This window comes from Camelus dromedarius, chromosome 19 (assembly GCF_036321535.1).
Source record: "Camelus dromedarius isolate mCamDro1 chromosome 19, mCamDro1.pat, whole genome shotgun sequence".
In the NCBI taxonomy this organism is placed as follows: domain Eukaryota; kingdom Metazoa; phylum Chordata; class Mammalia; order Artiodactyla; family Camelidae; genus Camelus; species Camelus dromedarius.
In genome coordinates this window covers 23825899-23849214 of record NC_087454.1, presented here as the reverse complement: position 1 = coordinate 23849214, position 23316 = coordinate 23825899, and the positions used below count along the sequence as shown (strand labels likewise).

The following is a 23316-nucleotide window of genomic DNA, read 5'->3' as shown; positions in this document are numbered from 1 at the left end:
ATGTAGGACAGAATACCTTACTTGCCTGACCTGCGTTCTCAGTCCCAGACTTGCAGTGGTCTTTGTCCCAGGGAAGTTTGGCTGGACAGCTGTCCACCTGTCCCTATAAACCTCAACTTCTATAAGTGTATGGCGCAGCCCCTGGGAGCCACTTAATTTAGCCCTTAAAGACGTTTCAAGTCTGCCTCCCCTTTGAGGGTCTCACTGGAACTGATAATATGTAATTAATGCTGCTTAATTGATATTCTTGGGGCTTAGTCTTAGGGGTTTTAGGAGCTCTTGGGAGCATCTTTTGTAATATGTCAGGAGCTTTTCCCACTGGGTTTTGTTGCCAGGGACAAAAAGTAAGCTTTTCAGAGGGTGAATACCCTAATTTCCAGTCTTATTTCTCATTTGTACTTTCTTATTCTTCCCCTGGAGGCTGCCCCAGCCCTGGGGTCAAAGCCCCCTCACCTCCCTAATTGCTCAGCCCTCTCTACATCACAGCCTCCCCAGTTCACACTTACCACCTACCCAACAATTCTCCAGGGTTCTCTGCATCAGAATCACTTGGTAAAACAAAGCAGATTTCAGATTTTGGGCTTCTCTGCAGCTTTGTTAATCAGGGGATTCCTGTGCCCGCTGGTGTTTGGTGGTCTGTGCTCCAGACTGTGAGCAGTGTGAGGCCCCTTCCCATCCTCGGAGACCAAGTATGGACAAAAGGCTTCAGAATGGACCAGAGGAAGGGACAGGCCCTTCTAGGGAGCTAGAAAAGTGTTCAGGGCTGGCTTGGCTCCGGATTACGGGTGGTGAGGGGTTAACCCACCCTCCCCTTCTTCCCTGCACAGCAGTCAGATCTCATGCAGTGCCTTCATGTGCTTCCCACTGCTAATACCTCATCTCTCCTAGTCCCTTCTGGCTTGAAAACTCTCTAATTCTGTGTAGAACGAAATACAGCCAAATTGATTTTCTTTTTTAAACATCAGGTCAATTGTGTTCTGACCATCATTAATAGGGGTGTAAATTGGGCCTGACAGGGACCTGGTGGCTTCTTGGGTTTTTTAAATCCAAGTTTTCATATTTCTTTTTCTTTGTTATTAGCCCAAGTAATGAAGGCTATAAAACATCTTTAGTAACGCCTTGGGTTGAAGATTTTGCAGTTGTTTGTGATGTGCATATGTTAATTACCCCTGGTCCTGGTAATTTATCACTGCCCAGCCTGGCTCACTTGCCCCCTTTCCCTCTCTAGGAGATACTGGATGCCCTTGGAGTCCCCCTCCCTGTCCTGTTTCCAGGGGAGCTCCATTTTCCTCTCTGGCAGAGACCAATCTCTAGGGAATTCCCCTCTATTGAAGCTTCGAGTGCCATTTTAAAAGCAGCTCTGTCATCTTCCCTAATGGGTGTTATCCTTGGCGTCTCTGCCAGGAGTGGAGGGAAGAGGGGGGCTGCGCAAAGGAATACTTGCTCCTTCTGGGCTGGGGTTTATATAAAATCCTGCTGGAGGGATTTTTAGTGAGAGAAAGGGTACTGAGGAGGAGGTAAGTCCCTTCCTTAAGAGAGGATTCTCTCGAACCTGGGTGTTTACCTGGAGTGTCTGCATTCTAGAAAGCTATGAGGAGAAATTTTCTTTTCATCTGAAGATAGGAGGTATTAAGAATTAGAAAGGGCAGGAGAGGAAAATATAGGAACTATTTTGGAACCAGGGTCATACATTAAAAAAAATTGTTATTGAATTTAGGGAATGGGACAGGAACCCTGTCTTATTCAACTCCCCATGTCCTCTCCATGGCCTTGCGCACAGCGAGGCTTCTATAAATGCTTGTGAAGTAAACCTCATCTTTATTTGACTTTCATAATACTTGAGGACTCTTGGCAGTTAAATGAAATACAAATTGGCTTTGGAGTTAGACATATCTGGGTCTAGATCCCAGCTCTGCCTAGTTGTGTGACCTTGGGTAAGTTACTTAACCTCTCTGATTTTCAGTTTTCTCACTTGTAAAATGGGTAATAACTCAAGGTTTTTGTGAGAATCAAATGAGATAACTTAATCATCTGCTTGATCTACTGAGTATTCAATAGGGACTCAGTAAATGTTAGTTTTTTTCCTTCCTCATGCTATATTCTTGTATATCAGAGGTTCTCAACTCCATCTGCATCTTAGAATCTCCTAAGGAACTTTAAAAAAAAATAGTTGTTCAGGCCCCACCCACTGAGATTCAGATTTAATTGGCCTGTGGTAGGGCTTGAGCATGGGTATTTTTGAAAATCTTCTGTTAAAGGATACCTTTCTTAAAAGATAGAATCATGATTCTCATAGAAATACAAAATGAGCACATGGTCAAGATTTATTCAACTTATTAATTAACGAGGGAACCCATAAGATGTTACAACTGGTTTAAATAATTCCAACACCACACACGTACTGGCAATCAGGTATGCTGAAATGAATTTTAAAATAGATGCAAAATTGGTCAGTATCCCCAGGGTAGTAATCAAATAAGCAATTGCATTCCACTGAGCAAAATTTATTTGCACTTCTGTGGATAAGAATCACTTGAATTACTCTATGCTTTCTATAATTGACACAGTTTTAAAGTAGCTCAGAGATAATGAAAGATGCAGAACTTTATGAAGTCAGATACTTAGACTAATATGTGAAACAGGACACCCAGTGATCTGCTTTTTTCTACATTTTAATAGCTTTTACACTTCCCCAGCCAAGGGGGAACACCCTGTCTTAGACCTTTGATATAGTTCTTTTAGCACTGTTACCATACTGTATTGTAATTATTTGTGTATGAACTGTGCCACCTGGGATGGAGAAGTCCTTAAGTACAAGATTCATGTTCTCTTTACTTTTGTAGCCCAGCACCCACCTACAAAAAGTGCTTAAGCAAGCAGGACAAGTAGTATTATTCTCCGTCTTCTGATGAGGAAACGGAGGCTTTGAAAGGCTCTGATGATGTCATATAATTAGCTTGTGATGAAGTTGGGACTCAAGTCCACTCATCCATTTCTTCATTCCACCTTACTTCATTCAACAATTCCTAAGTACCTACTATGTAGCAGTCACTGGGAGCAGTGGGCTTCTGCCGTCCTTGCCCTGGGGACCTTACATGTAGGGCAACATGGCTTAGAGAGCATGAGCCAGAATGCTTGGATTATACCTTGAAGTCAGCAATTATTAGCCATGTGACCCTGGACAAATTACCTGGCTACTCTGTGCTTTCATTGTCTTATCCATAATATGGGGAAGCCTACCATAAAAAGATTAAATAAGGTAAATATGGTGCAAAGTGTTTACCGCAGTTTCTGGTGCTATAATCATCTGTGAGTGAGGCTGTGACTCTGTTAAACATGTATCAGGTCCTGGGCTGCAAACATGAGGAAAACTTGGATCCTCCCATTGCTTGAGAAGCTCAGTTGAGTGGGGTGGAAAGAGCCTCATTAGACCATGACCAGGGGATGTGATGAGTGCAGCTGTGGGGATGTGAAGAGGATTATGGGAGCACAGGGTTGGGGGTGGGAGTTGGGGAGCAGGACTTCTGGGGAGCTGAGTCTTTAAACATTAGCAATTGGACCCCATGCAGGACCTGCTAGGAGGAGGAGGCTGCTGCAGGGATTGAGGTGAGAAAGTGAAGAAACCTGACCAAGGCCACCGTGGAGGAGGCAGGAGAGGAGAGATAAATCTAAAGCTAAAGCTGATGGAATTGACAGGAACAAGGGGTTGGTTGGAAAGGGGGGGGGGTGCCAAATCTAGGGCTTCCCAGATAACCCCACACGGCCTTGGGTTCTCACAGTCTAGCCCAGTGGTTCTCCAAGGGAGGTCCCAGCATGAGTATCACCTATGTTTTTAGAAGTGCAGATTCTCGGGCCTCATCTTAAACCCACTGAATCAGAGCATACAATCTGATCTGTGTTTTAACAAACACAAGTGATTCTGATGACCCAAAATAGGGAGTGACTTGCCTTAAGCCATTTGGGGAGTTTAATGGGATTTAATTATTGAGTGTCAAATATGTGCAAAATTCTAGAGTATATGTTGCAGAGGATACCAAGAAAATTAAGTCTCTTTATTAGTTATCTATTGCTGAGTAACAGATTAGCCCAGAGTTTAGCCATTTAAACAACGGAATCATGAATCTGGGTGCAGCTTTGTGGGATCCTCTGCCTTCAGGGTCTCTCACAAGGCTGTGGTCAAGGTGTGGGCCAGGGCCTTGGTCATCTCAAGGTTTGACTGGGGCAGGACTCACTTCTAAGATCACTCAGTGGTTTTTGGTGGCACAAGTTCAATGATGGTTCAGAGAGAAGTAATTCTCTGGTTGGAGGAATCAGGAAGGTTTCCTGAAGGAGGCAACATTAACAACGGATCTTGAAGAAATGGAGGGCATGCCATTGGCTGAGAAGGGTAGGCCAGGTGGAGGACACAGCATAGGCAAAGGCAGTGAAGTGGGAAAGTGAAGGGCTTGCTCAGGTACCCAGGTATCAAAATCATCTCACTTGGGTGGAGACTAGATAGAGAAAGGGAAAATAAAGTGATGATGCAGATTGGAGCCATAAGAGCAAGGCTTCCACTATTAGATCAGGGAGCTCTCCCCTTGACTGCGGGTGGGAGGTGGGGGTCAGGAGGTGGGAGAGGCATGGGTCCATCACTACTGGGGTCAGTACTGAGGGGCTCCGAGCCCACTGCTTCCCTGCCCCACCAGCCTGGCCATGAGGTCTACATCCCATCTCCTCTTGTAGTTCGGACGCACCGAAGTCATCGACAACACACTCAATCCTGACTTTGTGCGCAAATTCATCGTGGATTACTTCTTTGAGGAGAAGCAGAACCTCCGTTTTGACTTGTAAGTGGAAGGTGGTGCTGAAGATGGAGCTGGAGGAGGAAACACTGCTGGGAGGTGGGGCTACAAGGACCTGTGGTTGGGGCTGGAGTTTCCTTTCTGGGGAAGGGAAGGAGAGCTGTGATCTTAGAGGAAGCCCAGGATTGGCCTGGGATAAAAGTAACAATTAGCAGAAGTCCAGGAGGGGAGGGAGGGGGATGATGGAGGAAGGGCTGCAGGGGAGACAGCAGGTGAGCCAGCCCCAGGTGAAGGGAGGTGCCCAGCACAGGATCAGCCTGCCTGTGGCTGGCAGAGGTACATCTCCATCTTGAGTGATCAGGCCTGAGGGCAGGCTGCGCAGGCCTGGGCAAAGGGAAACAATCAGGGAAGGTCAAAGGCAAGGTACTGAGCTCAAAGTGCTGCCGAACCTTAGCTGGGAAGGTGGGAGAACAGGCAGTGAAGAGCAAGGTGGCTCAGGCACCTGTGAACCAGCCAGGGTGGCAGAGCAGGGTTATTTCATTTTTTCAGTTTTTAATGAGGTATAACATATATAGAGTGAAGTGCCCAAATCTTAAGAGCCCTCCCTCGTAGTGCATTTTGCCATCCATTTACCACCCAGATCAAGAGACGAAACAGGTCGAACACCCTAGAAAGCTCCCACTTGCAGTTCCCTGCTATTACTCCCAGAAACACCCACTCTGTTAGTGCCCATTTTGGGGAGAACAGGGGTCCTGGATCAGCTCAAACAGCCAGGCAGTTTTGGGCAGGATGCCCCAGCTGCCTTCACCGTCTCTCTGTGTTCCATGCAGATATGACGTTGACTCCAAGAGCCCTGATTTATCCAAACACGTGAGTTCTGCCAGTGACTGCCCAGCACTTCTGAAAGTGCCAAACTCTGAGTTGGCCCTGGGCTTCACTGTTACACAAACTGTGTGTCTGATGCTGCATCCTGTCATTTCAGAGCCCTCATTCTTCAGGGGTGGGGTGATGGGAGAGGTGGGATGGTTGTGAGCAGAGTAGGTGACAGTGGTCTTTTTTTGTACCCTGAATGTACAGGATTTTCTGGGCCAGGCCTTCTGCACACTTGGAGAGATCGTGGGGTCCCCCGGGAGCCGCCTGGAGAAGTCCCTCACGTAAGTATACAGGGAGTGGGGCCTATCTGGGTTGCTTCCTCAGTGATGGGCCAACTTCCTGCCCACCCTTGCTGAGGGCTGGCTTAGAGTAGGGGCAAAGCCGTCAGCCAGTCATAATGGACGATTAGAAATAAGGAGACCCCCATGGGCCTTGCCCTTGCAGGGCTTTTAGCTGAGTTATCTTGAAGGAACTCCAGCTCAGTAACTAGAGCCCCATATTCCTTAGAATGGCCCGAGATACTATGTAGTCCACACTCGCCCCTTACCCCATCATTGTATAGGGGAAAAAACTGAAGCCCAGAGAGTGGAAGTGACATGCCCAAGGCCACACAGCTAGGAAGTAGAAGAGCTGGGATTTAAACCCAGGGGTCTTCTCACATAGAGTATTCCTCAGATTGTTCATACCTTGTTGTAGGCCAGAGCTGGGCATAGTGAGATCCTCCCCCTCCCACCCTGACCCTGACATTCTGCATTATAGAGTTTTAAGTGCTTTTAGAGGAAAGCTATTACACTGAGCAGGCTCTGGGATGAGCTATCCTGAGGCTTCCCACAGTGGTGCCTGAGGGTGGCTTCAGGGACCAGCCAGATCTGGCCAAGTGGTGGAGGTGACTTCTTTTGTCCTTGTTTCTCAGGAAGCCCCAGGAGCAGGGCCCAGGCAAGAGAGGCTGGCAGACTGGGACAAGGGTTCAGGTCATAGGGCAAGGTGGGGAGAAAATCCCTCCACTTGCTTCTGCCAAGTTCACACTAGATGCTGTCCCTTTACCATGATCAATAACTGTAAAATGTATTGTGTGTGTGGGTGGCGGTGGTCTCTCTCCCAGGTCCTTGTTTCTGATCCCTAGTAACTGTGTGATAACTTCAGAGCCCCCAGAAAGGCCTCCTTGCCCTCCAAAAGTCTTCTCCTCTGGGTTCACAGAAAATTGTGATAAACAGCTATCATTTATTGAGAACAGGGAACAAACCCAGGTCTAGGGGGCTCTGAAGCTTATAGAATTTGAGATCCCAGAAGTTAGTATATTTCTACCTCTCTCAGCTTCTAAATACCTGAGTAAAAAGCCCATGAGTCTTTGGGTCTGTTTCCTGTGCTGTCCTCTGGCCCATCTTCAGTGGAAGGACAGTTTCTAGGGATAAAGGAAGACTTGGATAGGGGATGGAGCCCTTAAAGGGCAAGCAGGATCTAAAGTGTTAAGATTCTGGATGTTGGTGAAGGAGGGGGACCTATTCGCCCCACTGAAGTTTTCATGTGTCTAAGTCTAGTTGTCTCCCTGGCTAGGCCTGTGAGTGGCTTCCTTTCACTGGGCATCTCTTCTGGCCCAGACAGTATTTTACCTTTGTGATCTCATGTGGTTCTCTCAGCAATATCCCCATTTCACAGCCCACAAACTGAGGCTCAAAGAGGTAGAACAGTGGTTCAGTGTAGCAGGCATCACACATTGTAACACGTTCCCAGGGGTTGTGATGCTGCTGGTCCGGGGACCACACTTTGAGGACTCCTGAGGTAGGTTGGGAAGAAGACCTCTCTTTCTCCTGGCTTGTGGCTTTTGATCCTGTTTTGATGTTTGATGCAAAACAGAAACCTGTCTCCAAGAATCCAGATGCCAAGCGTGCTTAGGATGGGGGTGCTCAGCTCATGGCATGATCCCTCTCTTCCTCTCTCACTCTTCACAGGATAGGAGCATTCAGCCTGAATTCCAGGACGGGCAAACCTATGCCAGCTGTGTCCAATGGGTAGGTCACCAGACATCTCTGCCCTTGGTCCTCAGACATCCAGCCAGCTCTGCAGAGGGGGCTTGAGACTCCTAGCTCAGTCCCTGCTCCTACCACTGTGCATTCAGCCCTGGCCAGGGGCACAGTGAGGGCCCTAGGTCTCTCCTCAAGGACCCAGGCACTTTGGCCACTCTGCAGCTGGCCCTCCCCCTATCCAGGGCAGAGCTCCAGCATCCCCAGCCCCAATGGCTCATGGGACTTTGAGGAGCAGGGTGGGGCTTAGAGGTAGGGGCTATTTCTGAGAAGCAGCAGGGGCTGGGCACTCTCCCTTCCCTTCCTCTCTCCTTGGCCTGGTTTGTCCCGCCTCCCACCTTTCACTCTTCCCCTCCCTTCTCCCACCTCACCCTCTTCCCCTCCATTGCTTCCACTGCTGGATGTCAACCTCCTCACAGAGTAAATTCAGCTAAATCTTTACTTTCTGCATTTGCTTACCAGCTGTGATGAGCTAGCCTTGCTCCCCCAGCCCCCACCCTGACCATCTGCTTTTGGCTGGCCTCATGCAAGTATGGCAGTGAAGACCCTCCCAACTCCTTCCCTCTCCTCTCTCCTGGTTGGAGGGAGTGTCCTCACCTGGTTGGGGGGCAGGGTAGGGAGCATCTGCTTGGAGGAACCAGCCTGGAGGTGCCTCTAGAGATGAGCATTTTGGATGAGTAAGCGAGGCTCTACTGGCCTTTGCTAAGGACTCCCAGAAGTTGGGGTCCTAGCAGCTGGATTGACCACCAGACCAGCTGGATGTGGGACTCAGGGATGCTCACAGTCCAGGAAGGGTGTAGATGATAATTTACAAGGAGAGTGAAGAAACAGAAATTGGAGAGGGAGCAGGAATCAGAGAGAGAAACAGAGAGGGAGGGCGAGAAAGACCAGAGGGAGGGAGGAAGAGAGAGAAAGGTCGAGCAGGTGGGAGCAGATTGTGGCTGGAGAGGAGGGAAGGAAAGATCAGAAATAGAAGACAGGCTAGGAGGCAAAGAGAGGAACAGATGGAAAAACATTGGACAGAGGAGGCTGGTGTGAGGATTCTCCCTGGTCAAACAAATCAATCTTTACTACGAGGAATGGCCAGATTGGGGTGGGAGGAGGAGCTTTGGGGTGCTCAGCTCAGCTGCCCAAGTCTAGGGGGACAAGCTGGCAGGCACTGCCACCTGCCTGTGGCAGGGGAACCTTCAGATGTGGCCCCTGCTCTGCTCATCTGATTTGAAGAGAGCTGGGTTTGTCTCATCAGCCCCTGGGGCTGGCTCCCATGCCTCCCTTGCCTCCTCTGTTTGAGAGTCTCTCCCTCCAAGAGCTGGTGCTGGGGAGAGCTCCATCAGTGGTTCTCAAAGTATATTCCTCGAGGCTGGCCTAAGAGTGGGGCTAGATTTTATCAGCTTTGCACTGTCGTAAAGGAAAGTGGGTAGGGGGAGAAATGATGGTCCTGAGGGCCTTCTCTGTGCCAGGCACTGTGTGTGTGTGCATCTTAGCTAGTAAAATGGATGCTATAATCACACCTAATTTACAGGTGAGGAAACTAGGCTCAGAGAGGTACAGTAATGAGCCCAAAGTCACACAGCTCCTGGACAACATGCCATTTTCTTCTCTCTCCCTGGCTACCCTGGGACACCCCTAGGTGTTAGTCCCAAACACTGGAGTAGGGTGGGCTGGTGCTGTGGGAGGAGTTCCTCCTGCCCCAGGGAAGAGGTAGTGTAGAGCTCCACTCTGGGAACTTGCCCTCCTAGAGGGGATTCTCTTGGTGGGCTGACTTCATGTCCTGGCTGCCCACATCATGGAGGAGCCACATGGTTGGCCAGGATCTTTCTTCCCAAGAAAGATCCCAGCCAAGAAGTTCAAGGGGAGGTAGCCATGGTACAGGGCTTGGCAAGCTGTCACCAAGAGTATACCCTCTGCTTTACTCCCTCTTATTGTTCTCCCTCCCACGATGAATCAGAGTGGCTCAGAGCTGGAATGTTCCGGGACTCTGGGGGTCAGCTGGGTGCAGGGTGGGGTGGCTAGCCCACGAGGTCTTTTGCCCACAGAAGTGGTCTTTGGATGGAAAGTTTGAGAACCACTGGTCTGGAAGCCTCCGGGTGAGTCTGGATGCTTTTCCAATTCTAGGACTTTCACTGCAGACAGTACCCTTCCTGGTGGGCTCTTGGGGAAAAGGGGGTGGGGCAGCTCCAGGCCTGGGGGCCTGGCCCAAGAAGCAGTGCCCTAGTCCACAGGAGACTCTGTCTTCTCAGGGGCTTTGGGACAGATCTGCTGGATGGTGGGGGGTGGGGGGAGGATGCAGAGGGCTGATTCAAGGAGAGTTCAGGCTTGTGTCTCTGTCTTTGTTTGACTTGCCATTCTTTCATCTTCTCCTCTCCCAGTGGTGTCCCAGGGAAGAAATGTGGCACCATCATCCTGTCTGCTGAGGAGCTCAGCAACTGCAGGGTGAGTGGCAGAGGGACTCCAAGACGGGACCTGGTGGGTGTGGGTATGGGGCAGTGACAGAGGGCAGGCTGACTTCCCTGTGACTACAGGACCACGTGTGTCCTTGGAGGGATCGGGGCAAGATAGGGTTCCTCAGTCTGACCTGACTCATAGAAATCCACAACTGTCATAGAAGTCCACAAGGTATCTTCTCTTTTTACAGCTGAGCTGACTGAGGCCTAGAAAGGGGAAGGGGCTCACCCACAGTCAGCAGCAGAGCTGGGCTGGGGGCCCTAGTCCCTTGACTGCCATGTCAGGGTCCCTTCCACTCCCCATCATGGCTACCACTCACTCTTCCTTGAGCCAAGAATGCCTTGGCACTAACACTGGAAGCAGAGAGGCCTCTTCAGTCTTAGAGCCCGGGTGCTTGGCATTTAGTTCTCATTTTTCACTTTTAGCTCTGGAGTAGGATTGAGGCTGGATGGGGCTGAGGGAGTAAGAGTGTGTGGTTGGAGTGTGTGTGTGTTGGGAAGCCTGAGTCTGCAACATCCAGCAGCCCTTGATTTTGCTTCTTCTGTGGGACCATGGAGAAGCAGGAGATGGGGACAGCTGAGGGGTAGCTGAGCACCCAAGAAGGGGCTCAGGGGACCCAATGGCTGATAATGATGATAAAATATAGTAGTGATGACAGTTACTATCTGTCAAGTGGTGGGCATTTTATGTTATCACTACTTCTGACAACAATCCTAAGAGGTAGGATAACCGTTGTCACTCCCATTTTATGGATGAGGACAGTGAGGCTCAGAGAGGCAAAGTCACCTATTCAAGGACAGTAAGTGGTAGAGCTAGGGTTCTAATCCATGTCACTCTGATTCTAAAACCCAGACTCATTTCCCTAAACCACCCAGGCTTGCATGCCCCTTAGGTTAATTAGGAGCCGCAGGTGGGAACATAGTGAATCATAAGGAGAAAAGGAGGGGGCAGCAAAGTGTGAGCACAAGGCCAATTCTGGGGTAACCTGGGAATCCAGCTTCCCATGGGGCTGGTCCAGCTCAGGTTAGTGGGACTGGGAGGGATGAGGAGAAATAGCATTTTCTGACCTTCCTGGGAAGTTTCAGTGTAGCTTTTGTATCCATTAGCTATCAATATTTACCATATGAGAAATTAAAATTGAGAAACATTTAAAATTATGTATTAATTCATTTAAAAATAACAATAGTTTAACCCATTACAGGTTAGCAGAAGTAACATCTTTTTTGAAAAATAACTGTATTTTCCAAAACAAGTCATTTAGTGAGAAGAGTGCTTTGTTTTATATTTTAAAAAATCTCTTTAATGTCTGACTTAACAGAAGAGTTGGAGTTTCATATCTGCTTCTGCAGTCAATCTGTTATGATATCACTGTTGGATAACTTCTAGAAAATTCCACATCTTATCAGCATTATTATGAAAATAGCTTTGGCCTCATGGACTCCCATGTGGGTTCTTGGTCCATACTTTGAGAACTGCTGTTATGTATGGAGGTATAAATTGTTAGCCAACATTAATTGAGCAATTTTTTCTGAACCACACAATGTGCTAAGTTAGTATCGGCTTATTTGATGTATTATAATATGTAATGTACTACATAGTATGATATCATATCTGATGTATTATGCTCCTCATTTCACAAAGAGGTTAAGGGACCTGCCCAAGGTCACACAGCCACTGGGTAGAAGAGATCTGAACCCAAGTAGTCTGATTCTAGAGCCGGGGTCCTTAACTACTAGGTTATAGTGTCCCAAACTCTGCTTTCAGGGGCTTCTAGTTGGGGAATAAGACACAGAATTGATTGGCCAGGGCCATATAGCAATGACCAAATCAACTCAAACACAACTGCTCAGTCTGATTTCTCTACTTGTCTGTTTACCTTGGTGGGTCTGGAGGAACTTAACAGCAGGACTAAACCTTCCCCACATGTTCTCCCAGCAGAGGGTGTGGTGTGCAGTAGGTGATCACAGAGGATCTTTCATAAATCTGTGCTTAAATGAGTAGGAAGCACAGACCAAATGTGTAACAGCAGGTGATGATGAAAACTCCTACACCTATTAGTGCTGGCGATCTGGACGCTACTGGAGTTCAGATAAGGGGGAGAACCCAGCTGACATGTTGACTAGAGCTTCTTTTCAAACTTCCTGAGCCTCAGTTTCTCCACCTCTTTGCTGGGGCTGATAGGGGCGCTGTGAGGATTAAAGGAGATCATGAAGGCAACTGTGCCTAACAGGGGCTCAGCTTCTATTGGATGTCTGGGAAGGACTGAATCTGAATTCCCTAAAGCCTAAATTCAGTTTGCCCCCACACTTCTAGCTCAGCTGGTGACTTCCTTCCTAGCTTATAATTAAATGAAGTAATGTAAGTGAAAGTGCTTTGGAATCTCTAAAGCTCTAGACGATGCTAGGTGCTGTTTTGGGTCTAGTCTTCTGGTATTGGTAAACAGTCTGTGTTTAATACCCTTTAGGCTCTCCCTCCTCCTCCTGCTTCCCCACTCCTCCCTTCTTCTCCTTCATCCAGGGATGGCAGCAGTTTCTTTGATTTAAGCTGTTTCACAGCTTGTGGAGGTGGGGGCTCCCTCCCTTCCTCTTGAGATTGTCAGCTTCTTTTCTTTTGGGGCATCTTTGGCTGAGTTCTGTCTTTCCCTAGAATATTTGCAAGGAAAAGAGACTAATTCCCAGCATCTGGCTGAATTAAAATAATTACATCTGAAAGGCTTTGCTTCTGTCATTCTAGCATTCAGTGGGAGGATCAAAGGAAGAGGGTGGAGTCTGAGAGATGGTTTTTCACCAGAGCAGGGCTTCCTGCTCAAATGAATACATTCTGCCGAAGTAGACAAACCCTCCCTTCATCCATGGGGATGGTGTGGACGGGCAGGGACCAGCAAAGAATTAGAGTGGACTCCACCAGGTCACTAGCATACTTTGATGGGTTATAGAAAAACCCTGCTCATCTAGAATTTAAATACCAAGAAAGTTCCAACAATCAGAATTTGATCCAAAATATTATTCAGTGATACTTCATGTTGACAGTGATGACTTTAATCTCCTGAAGAGCCTCTGAATCACTAAAGAATTCGTTATGTTCAGCAGTAAAACAATTATTATCCCATATAATACTGACCAGTATTTACATTGTCCTCAGAGTTGACCAAGACTCTCATGTTTATTTGATTGTCACCACTTGTTTCGGGACTGGGTGGGTGTGAGTGACCCAGTGTACAGATGCAGAGGGGCTGAAGTGCCTGCCTAAGACTGCAGGATTCTAGCCCAGGCCTTGGTTCAGGGAGCCTTTCCCTCACCCAGTGGAGTCATGAGCCTTCATGGTACATGTCTGGCTAATAGCCTTTAGCAGGCATGGTGAGTGGCCGGGCTTCTGGAGAGAGGCAGTGGGGTGCTGTGGATGCAGGGAGCAGGTAGCTCCTTGCCTTTCCCTCCCCAGACCTTTAGCTATCCCTAGGCTTGCCAGGCACCCAGACCTGCCTTGCTCTGGAGCCAGGAGTTCCTGGCTGGATGCACAGTTTCAGTGCCTCCCAGTCAGGTCCCTGCACACACTGGTGAGAGTGTGGCTCACCTCTCACCAGCCAAGGGAGTCAAAGCTTCATGCTGCAGCTGCCCCTCCTCCCACCCTTTTAGGTATCACCAGCCTGCTCATGTATTCATTCATTTCGTTTCATCAAATATGCTTTGGCTCAGTCCATGCCCTCCCAAGGTTTCCAATTTAGTATGAGAGACAGAAATTGCCAACAGCAATCACAGTGCAGCAGTGGGCCTCAACCCTGTCAGACCCACTGCCTCTTTTTTATAACAAATATTTTATAGCACTCTTTACTATCCTGAAGGAAAATTCATGGATAATACTATGTAGTATGCCAAAATACATACAGATGAAGCAATGAGCCTTTGCAGCTACTTGGAAGAAGATGGGTCCAGGCAAAGAGAATAGCTCTTGCAAAGGCCCAAAACAGATACGCAACTGATTGGATTGCTTCAGAAGTCAGGGGAAGAGTGATGAGTGACATCAGAGAGGCAAGGGTGTAGGTGAGTGTGGAGGCCAGATTGTGTGGGACCTTGTGGGTGGGGAGCTTAGCAGCCTGGAATCCTGATAAAGTCAGAACTCTCGTTGTTCTAAAGAAATACTTCAGAGAGAGCCCAGTGTCTCCATATGGGAGACTCAGGAAGGGTCCTGGGAGGGAGGGAGAAAGATAAGAAGAAAGAGCTAAGGTGAAGTGGGAGGAAGTGGTGAAGGTTTCCTGAGACTCAAAATATGCAGGTTGATGTTGGGGGAAGTTGTGTGCATCTAGCACGGCTATAAGCGTCCTGCATGATGAATAACCAGCATTTAGACATCACCCTTTTAAAAAGTTAGTTTGTAATGTTTTGGACTTAGAAATCATCATTCTGGTTTAAAAAAAAAACAGAACAAAAGAAAACAAAACAAAAACATTTTTCCAGATACTAAAAAGATAACATTTTCAAAACGGACAGTTGGAAAATACAAAGAGTAGAAACATCAGTAAGAGATAATCATTGTTGACATTTTGATGCATTTCCTCCAAGGCTTTTTTTTCTGGGTGTACAAGTATACAGTTTTTTCTTATAATTAGTAGAAAATGATATCCAGATTTATTTTCCTATGTCACCAGATATTCTTGGAAGACAAATTTAAAGCTGCATATCACTCCTCTATTGTATGGATGGGTCATAATATATGAAATCTGTTCTTTTATAGGAAACAATATAATTAATACTGCAGTGAACATCCTCATAGCTGAATGGTTCCATTTTTCTATGAACCTTAGTTGATTGATTTTGGTTAGTATCCCAGAAACACAGACTCAATGAGCGGGAGGAAAAATGGTCCCGTGTGGGGTTTTCAGCCTCTGAATGACCAAATCAACAGATACACAACTGACTGGATTGCTTGAGAAGTCAGTGATTAAGACAGCAGAGAAAAACCAGCTTGACCTCAACATGGTTATTACAGTCAATGTGTACAGACAGGCCTAGTCTCTTAGGCCAACTTCAATATCCACTATCTGTGTTAGAATAAACTCCAGCCTAGGGGATATTCGCTGCCATCGCTGAATGCCTGTACCTCAGGTCTCCTACTTCAGCTGTCTTGTCATGGCAAGCTGTGGCTCTGGGCCTCTCTGTGAATGCAGAAGCCTTCCAGAGGTCACTGGTCGCCCTCAGCCCTGAGTTGTGTTCCTTCCTGCTGAAGTACTAAATTTTATAGTTGTGGCTAATGATTCTTTTTCTTTTTAATTAATGTCTTCTTTTTTCTGACTAAAAAAGAATATACTAGTTCCAGGAAATTTGGAAAATGCAGCAAATATTAGAGAAGACAATAAATGTCACCATGGTTCCTCTATCTCTTTAAAAGTGCTTCTTAGGGTACAGTGTGTGAGCAGTAGGGGAAAGTGGTTAAGAACTTGGGCTCTGGATCCAGGCCAAATGCCATTGCTTACTGGCTGAGTGACCCTGGGCAAGTTACTTGACCTTTCTGTGCCTCAGTTTCTTCATTTGTAAAATGACTTTATTTAGATATTTGATATTATATGTATCATAGATTTTTGCATTCATTTTGATTTTTTTAAACTATCGCATTCAAATCTTTATTTTGATTATTGAGATTTTTGGAGTCCCTTAAATTTTGCACTTACCTTATCCTTGCTCTGACCCTGGGGGCTGCCAGCAAGATCCAAACCTTCCATTCTCCCATCCTGGGTGTTGCTACTTTCTCCCAGCCTTCAGCCCACCTGCTGGCTTCTGGGCCTGACTTCTGCCCTACATGGCCCTCTCCTGGGTCAGGGAAGGCTAACATGCTAGAGTGGGCCAGACCGCCACCCTAGAGAGAAAGGTTGTTTGCTGTGGTATCCCAAGCAGCCTGACTAACATGTGGGAAGATGCAAATTGAGGAAATCCTGCTTTTAGAAGAATTTAATGTGTTTTTTAAAAGATAGGGTGAAAAGGCAGAAATTGCAAAAAATTACACATTGCAGGAGCTGCTTTATTTTCTCTGCAGTTGATTCCAGAGATGCTTCTACTTTGAGAAAGGCATTTCATGTGCTCAGAGAGCCCCACTCTCAGGCTAAGGATGTCAAACAGCAGGACCTCTGACCTTCAGCCAGAATTTGCTGCTCCCAAATCTTGCTGGCCCAGTCCGTTTTATTGACACTTACCCAGCCTCTTCCTGGGGTCACATGTGTATGATTAACCCTTATTTAAGAGGAACAGTCAAAGCATAGTTCATATGACTATTGGCATAACTCAGCGTCACCTTCAAAAGCAAGCCCCCGTACAGTTACATGTTCCTTGCCTCAAGGACTCCCCATGGGATGCACACCCACTGGGGAAGAAGCCTGCCTTGGTTACAGCCTAGAAAGCTCTCTGAAGTTCTGTTTTATGCCCTTGGATTTGATAATGGCACAATACAGTTTATCATAACGGGCTTTTGGCAAATGTTCTCGGGTCTAGGCGGTGTTAGGGAGGGCAGATCAGGTTGAACAAAAAATAAGCCCCCAGCAATGCCTCACATATATTCGCTGTGTGGGGGTGGGGGAGTCGGGGGGATGAGGTGTGGCTCACTGGTGGATTTTTCCAGTTAGATGAATTTCAGAGCCAGTCTTTTTTTGTTTGTTTAATTTTAACTAGTTTGCACAGGGGAGGCCTTTCTAAAATGGATTTCACACTTCTCTGACTTCTCAAACTGAGGCTACAGAACATAATTAAACTTATCTTGATGATTCAGGGTCATCATTTGGAATCTCAGTTATTAATCTTTGGAGACAGACTGTCTTGTTTCAATCCTCTTACTAGCTTTGTGGCTTTAGGCAAGGGTGTCAACCTCTCTGTGCCTCAGTCTCCTCAGCTTTAAAATGGGAATAACAATAGTATTTATTGTAAACACTAGTTGAACATTGGCAGTTTCATCGGGGTTAGCCCAGAAGCAGATGGCACACTGCAAGTGTTGGCTCCGATTCTTTTAACTGCTCTGTGCTAGACACTGTGGACTGGTACTTAACATATGCCAGCTCCCTTAGTCTTTCCAAGAGGCTCACAGGGGGCATTATTACTCCATTTTTCAAAGGAGAACTTGATGTTAAGGTTACATTGCTTGCCCCAGGCTGCTCAGCTGGTAGGTGGCAGAGTTGTGGTTCCAACCAGGTGGCTGTGGCTCCTTTGTACTCTTCTCTCCTCAGCTGTAAAGTGGGAAGTCAGGTCCAGCTATATCTACCTCAGAGATAGGGGACCGCTTGTGAGTCAGCACATGTGAAAGTGATGAGTGTCCTCTAGGAACCACACAAACTTGTGAGGGAATGAGACCATGTGGACAGTGAGGGCTCTGGGGTTAGGTGACTGAGCCCGGGGTGGCTTGGGTTCATCATTTCACCCCTCTGAGCCGCTCAGTAAAATAGTGATGAACTGTGTGCATGAACATTGACCTCAAGGGTGTGATGTGCCTGCACTTTGCTCCAAACTGATCTCATTCAGCTCTCACCACAACCATTTGAGATGTGTGCTGCAATCAGCCCCATATACAGGGAGAAAGCTGAGGCTCTGAGAGGTTACCTCCTTTTCCCGGTCACACAGTTGCAAAGCAGTAGAGCCAGGATTCAAATTGGGGCAGCCGGCTGCAGAATCCACTTGCTTCACTGGCTGGCTGCTCTGCCAGGTGGGGTTGGAAGATGAAAGGAGACCCTCCGAAGTGTTAGCTCAGGGCCTGGCACTCTGTGGGGCAAATGTGAGATATTATCCTTTCTAACCAGCTTGGTGCCTGGATTCCCCAGGGCCCTGGGGCACCCTCTAGCCTTCTGCTGCCTCACACCCTGTTTCCTTCCTTCCCACCAGGACGTCGCCACAATGCAGTTCTGTGCCAACAAGCTGGACAAGAAGGATTTCTTTGGGAAGTCTGACCCCTTCTTGGTGTTCTACAGAAGCAACGAGGATGGAACGTGAGTTCTCTGGCCTCACCCCACCTTCTGGGATCAATGGGAGGGTGGGCTGTGGTAACTTGCTGTGCAGAGTGGCTTGGACTCTCTTCTACTGGTGCTGCTCTGGGGTTCCTGCTCTGGAGAGGAAAGGGGCTCTGGGTGGAAGTCAGGAGCTCCAGGATAGTGCCTGGTGGCATGGATGGGGCTGGTGGGGTTTTGGAAGCAGCCTCCAAGCCCACAGTGCTATTCTGAGGATCTTAGCAATGGTGAGTACTGGGCATATCAGAGATGGAGGGAGTAGGCAAAAACAGGCCTAGGACAGGATTGAGGAGCCCCTCTGATAGCCCATTCCTTCTTCCACACATATCAGTCCACATCTCTAAGCCTAAGCCTTGTCCACACACAGCCCTTCTGACACCCCATTACTACATGTCCCCCCACGACTTCATACTCAGCATGGCAAATCCAGACCCTTTTCCCCACCTGGCTCCACATTCTGCCACGGGCTTCATTCAAAATCCCTCACATCTCTGAAGCCCCCATTTCCTTCTCCTCTCCCTAATCTGGAAGCCACCCACAATATGATGGAAAGACACACAACTCGTTGGCCAATGTAGGTCAGTGATGTACACAGAGGGACAGATTCTAGTCCCCCTAGGCCCTCTCTGCAGCCAACTGTGTGGCCCCAGGCAAGTATGCACCCTCTCTGGGCCTGTTTTCTCATCAGTAAAATGATCCAGTTGGACTACGTGGTCTCCATGGTCTCTTTAAGCAACACAGCTCTGGGAGGCTGTGGCCACTTACAGCAGGGATTCTGCAGAATGAGGAAGAGATGAGGCCAGGGAGGTTAATTAGAGAAATTGCTGGAGAAGAGGAACTAGGAAGTAGGTTTTGAAGGAGAGGAAGAAAATGGGTCCACGGGGGGTGGGGGGTGGGGATGAGGAGCAGGGAAGAAAAGCAAGCTAGAGAAACAGCATGTACAAAGCAAGCGTGCCCTAAGCAGAGGGGCAGAGAGCTTCGCTGTCTCCTTAAATCTGAAATTCTGGGTGGATGTGAGTGTGTGAGTGTGTGAGTGTGTGTGTGTGTGTGTTGGGGGCAGGGCAGCGGCAGGGAGGAGGTGCGTTTCAGTTCAAGGGAAAACTGATTTTTAAACCTGAGCGTACAAAACAAGGAAAATTAGGTACGATCATTTGCATAACAAAAGGATTCTTTGTCTCACAGAAGGACTCCTAGCAGGATTTCTTTAAATAATTCTTGTTGACTTTAATTTGACTTAAGGGAGGGAGGAAGAGATCTGAGTGATGTTCTGGGCATCCATGGAAATGTCTATGCAGGTATCCTCCAGACGGGAGGGCAGGGGCCCACCAGGCTTGTCTTAGAGGTGAGGGCTGGCCGGCCAGCAGGAGGGAGGGATTTGGGTTGTGGAGCATGAGAGGGGTGTGTTGCAGTGTTTGCCAATGATTATTCTAGCAGAGCTAAGTGTGGGATGGATGGGGATGGGGCGGGGGAGAGGGAAAGACTCGTGACTGACACGGTGAACAGGTGGGAGGTGCTGCACCAAGCGAGCTGTGCTGTGGAAATGCAGGGGAGGAAGCGGGAGCGGAGGACAGGGCAAGGGGACAGTGTGAGACCTCGCTCCACAGAACTTGGGTGGGGACTGTAGTCACAGCCCCTTCCTTGGTAGTGGAGCTGCAGGGAACCTAGACTGTTGAAAATAGCAAAGGAGCTGGTCAGATGGGGGCGGTGATGGGAGTTTATTTGGAGGGGAGAGTTTCACTTCAATCATGGGCTGGATCTTGCTGGGGTGAGGGAGACACCAAGGGCAGCTGGAGAAACCGATCTGGAGGGACCCAGGGAGGTAGTGAAATGTCACACCTGCCACGCCAAGAGGGAAAGGGAAGGAAGCACCCTCTTGTGCTTCTGGCACTGCCCCTGCCTTGTCTTCTTCAATCAGAATCACTGTCTGGGAGTACGAACGTGGTGATGGAGCCAGGCTCGGCCTGGCACTGCCAAGTATTACCTATGTAACTTCAGACAAGTCTCTACCCCAATGGAACTTTCTGGGATGGTGGAAATGTTCTGTATCTTCCTGTCATGTATGGTCGCCATTGTAGATGCTGAGCTCTTGAAATGGGGCTAGCGTGACCGAGGAACTGAATTTTATTTCATTTCATTTTAGTTCACAAAAGTGTAAATAGCCACGTGTAGCTGGTGGCTACCTTTCTGGACAACGCAGTGCTACCCTCTGCGGTTCAGTCTCTTGGTTTGTATTATGGGATAATCATAACACCTTCCTCACAGAGTTGTCATGAGGATTAAATGAGTTAATATAGGTTATTAGAACAGAGCCTGGCAGCGTTAGTTACAGTTCTTACCCCCTTTTATGGTGAGAGGGAAGCTCAGTCACTTGCCCAGGGCTGCACAGCTGGCAGTGGTGGTCCTGGGACCAGACCCCACATCTGCCTGACCCTGTTGGTTAATGCTCCCCCAACACCACGCCCTGAGTGTTTGTTGAAATGAATTCAGTTGAGGCAGAAGATGACTGCAGGGACCATTTCCACACTAGCACCTGGTCCCCCATGGCAAGTGTGGCAGAGAGTTGAAGGGCCTGTGGATTTGCTGTTGAGGGGCTTGGGGGAGCTTAAAGAAAGCAGTTTGGGGCAAGAGTCTAAAGCAGAAAGCAGACTATGCAGGGCTCAGGAAGAAAAGAAGCAAGGAGGAAATGAGGCTAATAGCTTAGAAGCTTAGAAGACTCGGTCAGGATGTTTGGCTGGCAAGAGAGAGGAGATAGAGAAGGCAGTGGTTCCAGAGACGTGGAGAGGCTGAGAGGGTCCACGGCAGGTCTGTGTGACTGCTTCAGGTGGGAGGTTAGGGCTTCTGTCCCGTGCAGACCTCCCTCCCTTCACCATCAGTTGCTGATCTGATTTTCCCTCCTCCCTGCCACCCGCCCTACCCCGCAACCCAGGCTCCCCTTCCAGCCCTACCTGCCTGCCCCAGCCATGGGCACCTGCAGCCCCTCCTTCCCTTGTCCCCATTCCTGTCCTCGTCACCATCTCTGTTGTGTGTGGGGAGGTCTCCCACGTGTACCTCACACTCCAGTGGGTGGGCGAGAAGGAGCACAGAAGTGAAATGCTGAGCCACAGTGACAGGAATGACATTTTGACTTGAAAATTGCCTGAGAAGAAATGGCACAGGCTGTGTGGGCACGGGCGGGGCCCAAGCACTTTCCTGGGTGACCTTTCCAAGTCGGGAGGTAGCTGGGGTAGATGCTGGGAAATCTCAGGGGGACAGCCCCTGCCCCCACCCGCTGCCCTGCTCCACTCTGGCTCCTGGCTGCCCCTCCATGTGGCAGAGCAGGCTTCCAGGATGGGGCCAGCCAGGTATGGTGTGGGGAGTGGGCAGGGGCGCTGGATTGGGGCCCAGCTGGGGTTAAGCCAATTCTGCCCTTCTAGTTTGCAAAGTAAGCTCATTGATTCAGACTAGAAGAGCGAGCTGAAAGGGTCTTAGAGATTATCTAAGCCAGGGGCTTAAATTTCACTGGCTCAAAATGCCAGTGAAAGCTATGGAAACTCTCCTCTGAGAAATACATTTATTCATTAATTCATTCCAAAAAAAAAATATTACGTGAATACTTACTAAGTAGTGCCAGGCACTATTCTGGGCACTAGAGATATACCACTGATTAAAGAAGACAAACCCTTGCCCTTATGGAGCTTGCATTTTAGTGACAGACTGTGAAAGAAATAAAGAGAAAGACAGACCATGTAAAATGTCAAATGATGACAGATGCAATGGAAAAAGCAGTTCGGAAGAGGACTAGGTGATGTCCGAGTCAGGGGACCAGGAGGTTTTTACATTTTAAATAATGGTGCTCAGGGCAGGTGATCATGTCAAAGAGGTGACATTTGAGCAAAGACCTGAAGGAAGTGAGGAGGTGAGCTATGAACATGGAAATCTGGGGAGAGAGTGCTCCAGGCAGGGGGGCAGCAAGCTCGTGAAACTTAGGCACCCAGTTCCACTGATGGTTTCAAGGGTTCATACATCCCAAACGCCCATCCTCTGATCCCTTCGTGAATCTCAGATGAAGAAGGTCAGATAGTGGCCAACTCCCTGGGCTTACAGGTGAGAGAGCAGGGTGAGAACCACATCTCCTGACACTCCTCACCTGGTACAGGAATCTTCTCTGCAGTGTCATCAAGAAATGGCTGTCTTGTTTCTCACTGGGTGCTGCTGGTGAAGGGCAGCTCATCACTTCACGAAGCCATCATTTCCACTGTCTGGCAACTGTAGAAATTAACCAGCCAGCCCCTCTGTTGACCTGGATTCTGCCTCCCTTGGGGTCAGGACTGACAGCCTTCCCTCTCTTCTTTGCCAGGTTCACGATCTGCCACAAGACCGAGGTCATGAAGAATACCCTAAACCCAGTCTGGCAAACGTTCTCCATTCCCGTGAGAGCCCTGTGCAACGGGGACTATGATCGGTGAGATAAGGAAATGCCCCCCTGCCAAGCACAGGTGCGGGAGGTGGTTCATTTTGACGCAGTCCGTCCCATCAGCACCAGCAGAGCCTCCTGGAGCTGTGTGCAGGTGGCCCTGCACAGGGTGGGACTGTGGACTCCCTCTGCCTTCCTGGGCAGTGTCTGCCTTTTATCTCCTTTCCCTCCTTTCCCTCTCCACACCCTTCCCAGCCCCTTCCTCTTTCTTCCCAGTCTGATGTTCCCAATGGTGGAAGCCCCCCAGGTTGGGGGGATGGGAGGTGCCCAGGATTCCAGGGAAGCCCTGGTGAGTGTTGGGGTTCCCTAGCCTGGATCTCAGCAGCTGGTCTTTTCATTGTTCCTAGTGGAGGGGCAGCTGTGTGCCAGATGGTGGCTCTGGATGCAGGCAGAGGTGCCCTGGTCCCCAGCAGCTCCAACTTCTGGCTGAAGGACTCTGGGAAGTCAAGATCCCAAGATATGCTCTGCCAGCCAGATTGCCATTAATGGGGATGAGGAGTGCAGTGCAAAGAGCTTGTGGAGTTTTTTGATGCTACTCATACTACATCTCATCATTGTTTGAGTGTAGATTGTGGAGTGTAGATAACAGATACCTGGTTTCTAATTCTGACTCTGACTGAAAAATACTGTCAACCTGGGCAAACTTTGACCTGTCTGAGCCTCAGTTTTCTTATCTGTAAAATGGGTGTTTAAACATCTACCTACCTTATAGGGCTGCTTTGAAGCTTACATGACACAACCTACACTAGAAGGCTCTGGTATGCATAAAGT

At 48.5% G+C, this 23316-nt stretch overlaps 1 protein-coding gene across 3 annotated transcripts in view; it reads left to right on the top strand.

Annotated features, from left to right (window-relative positions):
- CPNE5 (copine 5) overlaps positions 1 to 23316 on the top strand; it is an 87187-nt gene that overhangs the window by 34293 nt on the left and 29578 nt on the right. Inside the window, exons 4-11 of one of the 3 annotated variants that reach the window (XM_031434815.2) lie at positions 4723 to 4826; positions 5612 to 5651; positions 5859 to 5935; positions 7604 to 7663; positions 9712 to 9762; positions 10045 to 10108; positions 17971 to 18074; positions 22429 to 22533. In XM_031434815.2, the coding sequence (XP_031290675.1) occupies positions 4723 to 4826; positions 5612 to 5651; positions 5859 to 5935; positions 7604 to 7663; positions 9712 to 9762; positions 10045 to 10108; positions 17971 to 18074; positions 22429 to 22533 (605 nt within the window). Of the gene's footprint in view, positions 1 to 4722; positions 4827 to 5611; positions 5652 to 5858; positions 5936 to 7603; positions 7664 to 9711; positions 9763 to 10044; positions 10109 to 17970; positions 18075 to 22428; positions 22534 to 23316 lie in introns of those variants that run through there. The other 2 variants (XM_010994473.3, XM_064476450.1) reach the window with 2 other exon arrangements.